This window comes from Nelumbo lutea, chromosome 3, assembly GCF_056320005.1.
Source record: "Nelumbo lutea isolate HS-2025 chromosome 3, American lotus-T2T, whole genome shotgun sequence".
NCBI classification, from domain to species: domain Eukaryota; kingdom Viridiplantae; phylum Streptophyta; class Magnoliopsida; order Proteales; family Nelumbonaceae; genus Nelumbo; species Nelumbo lutea.
In genome coordinates this window covers 116653575-116660489 of record NC_142686.1, presented here as the reverse complement: position 1 = coordinate 116660489, position 6915 = coordinate 116653575, and the positions used below count along the sequence as shown (strand labels likewise).

At 35.0% G+C, this 6915-nt stretch overlaps 1 protein-coding gene across 2 annotated transcripts; it reads right to left on the bottom strand.

Moving 5' to 3' along the window:
• LOC148867921 (cyprosin-like) lies at positions 1-4952 on the bottom strand. Of its 2 annotated transcripts, none has more exons than XM_088979538.1 (13): positions 4655-4952; positions 3690-4148; positions 3543-3603; positions 3297-3391; positions 2886-3167; positions 2418-2457; positions 1430-1494; positions 1229-1342; positions 1090-1145; positions 818-992; positions 551-670; positions 357-448; positions 1-203 (listed from the first exon to the last, which is right to left on the bottom strand). In XM_088979538.1, the coding sequence occupies exons 2-13, from the start codon at positions 4092-4094 to the stop codon at positions 119-121; spliced, it is 1590 nt and encodes a 529-aa protein (XP_088835664.1). In that variant the 5' UTR covers positions 4095-4148; positions 4655-4952; the 3' UTR covers positions 1-118. The 2 variants fall into 2 exon arrangements, with proteins under 2 accessions (XP_088835664.1, XP_088835665.1); XM_088979539.1 differs by lacking the exon at positions 4655-4952 and adding an exon at positions 4416-4631.
• Between the last annotated feature and the right edge of the window lie 1963 nt (positions 4953-6915).

Sequence of the window (6915 nt, the reverse complement as noted above, 5' to 3'; positions counted from 1 at the left end):
TTGAAATAAAATAAAAAATCAATGCATTAATTTAATCACTGTTTGATGAACACATTTATTCTTTGTTTGTCATCTTTACATCCATCCTCGTTGGTTGTTGCTTATTAGCTAGCTAGGCCTAGGCAGCTTCTGCCAATCCAACTCGGAGATTACCAAAGTCGAACACAGTGTGATAGGCTGCCATGAACATATCTCCAAGAACCCTGCAGTGCAGCATGCATGCAACGCAAACCAAATCCAAATATCATTAACACATGGGACGTACAATATAACTTAAATTAAATTGTGTTGCCTTTTTAATTATATAAAACTAAAACTAATTAAATGCATGACGGAGGAGTAATAAATGGATGTACCAAAGGGAACCCCCTGAAGGAGCAGACATCTGCAGTGGGACAAAACCACTCACGCACGTATTAAAATGGCCTTCTCCGGTTTTCAGTATGTACTGCATACGTGAAACTTTTGTTAATTAATTTATTTGATTAAAACTGAAAACCATATAATCAATCTTCTACACATCACATTATTTAATTAATTCAATCCACACCTGTTCTGGAGTTAGCAGGAAAGTTGCATTTCCAATGGTAAATGAAACATTTGGCAACTCTGAAATGCTATTGCAGTCGACAAACCACTTCCCTTGGGAATTAGGCATGTGGTCGCACAGCTGATGCACATTAATTGAACAGACATCATCAATTACAAAATAGCACATTAATGGTTCAATATTTTATATATATATTGAAGCATGTGAATGTGGACTGTGGAGTACTAGAATGGATGGATTATATATATATATATATATATTACGTACCTTTCTGACATGGTTCAATATTTTATCATTGGTTTCCATTTGTCTGAGCTGAAGTTCGACCCAAGCAACCACCATCTCACAAATGGCACAGGGAACACCTTCGCCCACCCATGCCCATGATCCCTCCACACCCTCCTCTTGCCTTCCAACTACCATTTCAATGTCATTTCTTCTTCTGCTTCCAATAATATTACATGCATGCATTACCTCCAATTCCGTATATATATAAATCAATTTAGAGGAACATGAAATTAATCATTAAGACGACATACGTGGCTTTATTAAATATGCAGAGGCCGATCCTTGAACATATTTGCTCCGGTTGGACCTGCAACTCCAACTCCACTAGATTAGCAATGTAGGTCAATGTATAAAATATATATATATTTATAAATGAATTAATGCCTGCACCTTTGCTATTAAGAGTTCAATAATTGCCACTCCGAAGTTATGCACAACTTCTCTACACTCCATTCGCAACATTCCGGTTGCTCCTATGCCATTATTAATCTCTTCCACTATGTCCTGATAAGGGCCGTATTAATTAATCATCACTATAATATACCAAATTAATTAATAGACAATAGCTACGAAGATATAATAAGCTTATACACTTGGGGCTGCAAGTAAGGAAATCCCTGAATCCACAATTGCTTTGCAACCAGTCTTACAAAAACCTGCAAAAATAACATATAATGTAATAATAATTAATATGATGATGATGAGCTCTACTTCTTCTATTACTACATTAATATGCCAATCAAGGTTGCAGTCTGGGGTTCTAATTAATTTGTTTCCACCTACCACTGTTACTTGGATGCTACCTAATTAAAAGTAGCAAATGGATCCATTAATTGCAATCAATGTTATATCAACGGATCACATCCAGCTATACAATCCGAGACTATTATCAAATCTTTGGATTTTGATCGCACCAGATTTGGATTTAATCCACATCTACCTAATTAATTGTGATCAAAATGATAAAGAAAAATATTATAAAAAATTAGTTACTTTTAATCTACATATTTATAATATTGAATTTATTAACCATAAACATTATACTATTGTATATATACACGCATATGTATATGTAAAATAACAATTTTTAATCAAATTCAGATTTTATTTGAATCAGATATGTTAAATCCACATCTCATCTAATCTAATGATTAATTGGATGCTCTGTTTTCTAACATGAGATAATCAGATTGGATGTCAAATGAGATATTAAACTTTTGGAATCCATTGACCGCCATCCCATAGGAGGGCGTCTGATTATTTAAGCCTATTTTTGCATGTCATGTCATGATATCGAAAGGATTTTGACCAATGAAAACCCACTTATGGATTTTGATAAATAACACCTGATTGAACTATCACCTTTATGATTCCAATTGATTAGTCAAAAAAATTTTAAATATCATATCTTTCCAATATCATAATCGATCCCACATGTGGTACATATGCCATGAGAACTTACAGCATGGGGTTGTGTGGTAGCAATCAATTTTCATATGCCATGACAGTATTCTATTTCAGGTACAAGCAATTGCCTATAAAAGGAATTAATAGAACAAAATGATAAGTGGTACATCACCTGTTGAACGGTTCCCAATAAAAAAATCTTCCATTTCAAGCTGCAGAAACAAAGCAGGCAGAGGCAAATGTACTTAGGGTGCTTTGTATTTATTATGATTTAAAAGAAACAGAAAATTGATCGTCACAACAATAGCCAGAGAGAGAGAGAGAGAGAGAGAACGGGGGATAAACGGTAAAAAAAACAGCTCAAAACTAAAGTAGTAGCTTATCTACACTTTCACTTTTCAATTATTGAAGATGAAATCCTACTTACTTCGTCCATCTGAGTGGACTGGATAGAGAAGAAAAATTAATATTGGAAATGTTGGAAGAACAATAATAAATCAAAGGGCTAGAATCGAATTAAGAAAAGAGAAAGAGAGCATTAAATAATATTGGAAATAATAAAAAAAAATGAAATAGGTAGGTAGGAGACAAATAAAATAAAATTAATTAATCAGAGCCGGGAGCCGGGTAGACGACCCACCTGCCAAAAGCCCTTCTGGGTAAGCGGCACAAAGGTGTGCTTGCCCTTAAAGTGGGTGGGATCAACACCTCCAAAAACGATTTGACCACCTTCCTCTGCCAATGGATCTCTATTTAACCAGAAAGAGAAGACCTTCTTGTCCACAACACCTTGCTTAGCCATGTTGTGCCAAATAGGTGTAACATTTCCTACAGATATTTCCGTGAATCCCAGACCCATTATCCCATCGAACTCTGCCAAGAACAAATTCATACCTCCTTCTTTTGTGATCTCAGTGAAAGTCTGAAAGCAAGAATTAATGCAATCAACATTTATATATTACATTACTCCTAGCTAGCTATTTATTACGTTGATCATAAGTGTTACTTGAGAAATTAATCTCAAATTACAAGTAGAATGTGATTAACCCACTTGATTCTTGATGATGGTATCCCCAATTTGTACATTATCTTGGCTGAAGAAGCCGAAAAGTGATGTAGATCCATAATTTATTTGGCATCTGTTTCCTGAAACCCAAACAAATTAAAAGAACCTGAGCAGCAAGGCACATATAAATTAAGGAATTGGAGCACCATATATATATATATATATATATAATCGTTTTTATGCCACAGCCCATTTCCACAATTAAAGATATACATAATACAATAATATTACCATTTTTTCTGTATGTGTTGGACCAGCCTGAAATATATCTAGAATGGAAATAGCAATTGATCTGCATGGAATAATTGTACATTATTATTATCATTATTATGATTAGAGAGAGAGAGAGAGAGAGAGAGAGGATGGAGGTTATATTACAGATAGAAGGCATTTTGATGATGGAACCCAGAGGTTGGAACTGGCAGTATCGAAGACAACAGTGAAGTTCTGAGGTGGTGAGCCAATACTGATCTCGCCGAAGTATCGAGTATTCAAGTAATTACTCAAAAATACTGTATCCGTAAATGAGTTACCCATGCACATTAAGTAATTCTTTGGAAACATGGTATCCGAATCACCCAAATTTCTGCACCTCTCTCGTGCATCCTTCACATACTTGCTCCCTTTGCCAATAATTCTTGCAGCACTTAGACCCTTCAGGTCCAAGCTTCTCTTCTTTAATCCGATTCTCACCAGCCCATCAGAGGTTGCAGGGAGAGGGAAGAAACAGCATGTCAAAGAAGATACCCAGATAAACATCATTACAAACTTCTTCACCCTCATGCTTAATTCAAATATATATATATATATATATATATATATATATATATTAATTGCCTGAACAACACAACATTTATCAATCAAAACTATAATCAAATTAAACAAATTCTTCCACTGCAACAATGATGACTATTCAGAAACATATCTAATAAAAAGATTAACAAAATACATCTATGAGCAGCACTAAAGAAGAAAGGAAAAAAAGAAAAAAAAAAAAAACTTGCGGAAGAACAAAATATTAAAGTCTCTGGATGCAGCTGGGAAAACTGAAACAATCTGTAATATTTTTCTGTTTATTCAGTATTTTAAAACGCGAAAACTCACCTCACTTCCTAACCAATCAAGCAGATCGATGGCTCGGCAGACTCTCAATTCACAAATCACTAGAAATTAAACTAACAAAAGCGTACACGGCTAAAGAAAAGAAATTAAAACCAGGTTGGACCATATTTTTCCACCTCAAGTTGCCTATTACATGCAAAACATGTACCAGAGGGAATATATATACATAGATGTACATGTTTTTTCATATATAGTAATGGCGAGAGAAATCATATACGTACCTTATTAGTAAGCTAGCTTCAGTTAGAGGATGATAGGATAAAAGATCCACAAAAGAGCTGATGGAGAGAAAGAGAGAATTATTTGCAACTTGCTATTTTCTCTATTTATTGTATATAACTATAATTAACCAGGAGACTCTTTGAAAAAAAAGAAACAATTGTTTAATCGTTTTTGTGTTGTTCAAGGATGCAAAAATTATCAAAGAATATCAAACCAACTGGGATGGGATCTGCTGTAGATTATTAGCAGTAGACCAAAGTTGTAGGCCCAACAGGACTCAAAAACTGAGTCGATGATGAGAATAAGGGAAATTAAAGGGGAGCTTCGTGGAAGGAATATAAAGAATGAGAGGACAAGGAAAACGTAAGCTTTGGAGTCATACAAAGTACAGGAGTGAAGTTGGAACCTTCGTTAACAAAAACGAAAGAGGTAATCCATTAATTTCATATACATGGTCATTTATGTAGGGTGATCAATGTGGAATAAAAATTTGCTTTTCCTTTGCAAATATATATATATATATTACCTATATATGTTTAGGCAATTAAAACATATAACCTTAATTATTTAGAATGCGTATAATTATGAGAGTGGGCAAGGCATGGTTCCGTGTGTGAGACTAGCTAGTCAACAAATAAAATGTCCAAATGATCAACCTTTTGAATCTTCAATTTCACATCTAACTCAATGACAACCCATGCCAGAGGTCTCCATGTGTTAACTACATCCGTCTTATTTTATTCATAACCATAGATGATGATGTCACATTCATTAAGAGCCGACCTTATCTTCTATCTTGCGAAAACTTTCAACTCACCACATTATTTTCTACTATAAAGTATGATTTCATCTGTTTTATTAAATATCAAACACAAATGGCCTGTAGTTTATCTAAAATGGCGGAGAGATCGAGGGAAATCGATCAGTCCAATGCCATTAAAAACGCACATTGGAGTTGAGCATATTTGTACGTGGTTGGTACCACTGTTTTCAAAAACGGATCGGACGGACGGTCGGACCGGAAAAATCGAGAATGGGTAATTTGATTGGTTTCATTTTCCTTCAAAACCGTTGATTTTGATCAGTAAACCGCTGAACCAATTGATTAACCATTCAAATCATTTGAGCCGTTTGAACTGTTTTGACCATTTTCTAATTTTTTTAATTTTTTAATTTTTTTTGTCAGAACGGACCGATCATTTGGGTCGAACGGCGTTCGACCCGGTAACTAGACCCCTGATCAGTTCGGTCACCGGTTTATTTTTTAAAACTATGGTTGGTACAAATTAAACTGCTCCGAAAAGCATTTCCAGTTTGATTAATGCTTCCAGACACTAGTTATGAGTTATGAATTGTGGCATGTAGAAACACCAATGAGATTCAGCCAAACATCAACTGTGACCGGCTGCTAGAATCAGTTCTCCATATTCTGCCATAATGTTAATATAGTAATGGGAAAATAGAATGCCAAACAAGACCCGAAAACTGAATTTCGTGAGTGATAGAGGTGCAGCCTCAACCCACTATAATTGTTTATAAACATATGTGTCTGTATTTTGTAAAGTATCAAAGGAAATGATCCTCATAAACCAATTCGTCAAACCATGGTTTTCAAAATTGGACCGGACCGGAAAAATCGGTAATCGGTGAGGTGATTGATTATGTTTTTTCCAAAAATCGGATTTTTCCTCAAAACCATTGATTTTGTTCAGCGAATCACTAACCGAGTGGTTAATTATTCGAATGATTTTGACTGTTTTTTATTTTATCAGAATAGTCCAAGCATTCGGTTCGAACGGTCAGGCCGTTTGACTTGGTAATCGGACCCCTGACCGGTTCAGTTTTAAAAACCAGGCATCAAACAACTTCATTTAATTAGTAAGGGCAAATGCTAGTATGTAGGAATTAATTTATGATGTGAAAATTAGTGTTACTGTTGGTTGCTTCTTCTGGGTGGTGTCCGGTGAGTCTGTCGGTCACTTTGGTGATCGTTGTTGTGTGGGTCGCTTGTAATCTCAACATTTTTCAATGAAGCTTAAGCTCAGTTTGGAAGTATATATAAATATGTAAAGTGTAAATACATACAAAATAAAACAAAATACAAGCAAGCAAGGTTTTGTACTCTACAAGATCCCTTGATGTTTAATATTGTGGCTGAGATTGCTCACTTGTCCCACGAAAGACAGTGATTTCCATATGATATAGTATGACCCGTGAGTAAAGTTTTGCCTCAAAACAATGATTCTATTATTGTTGTTTG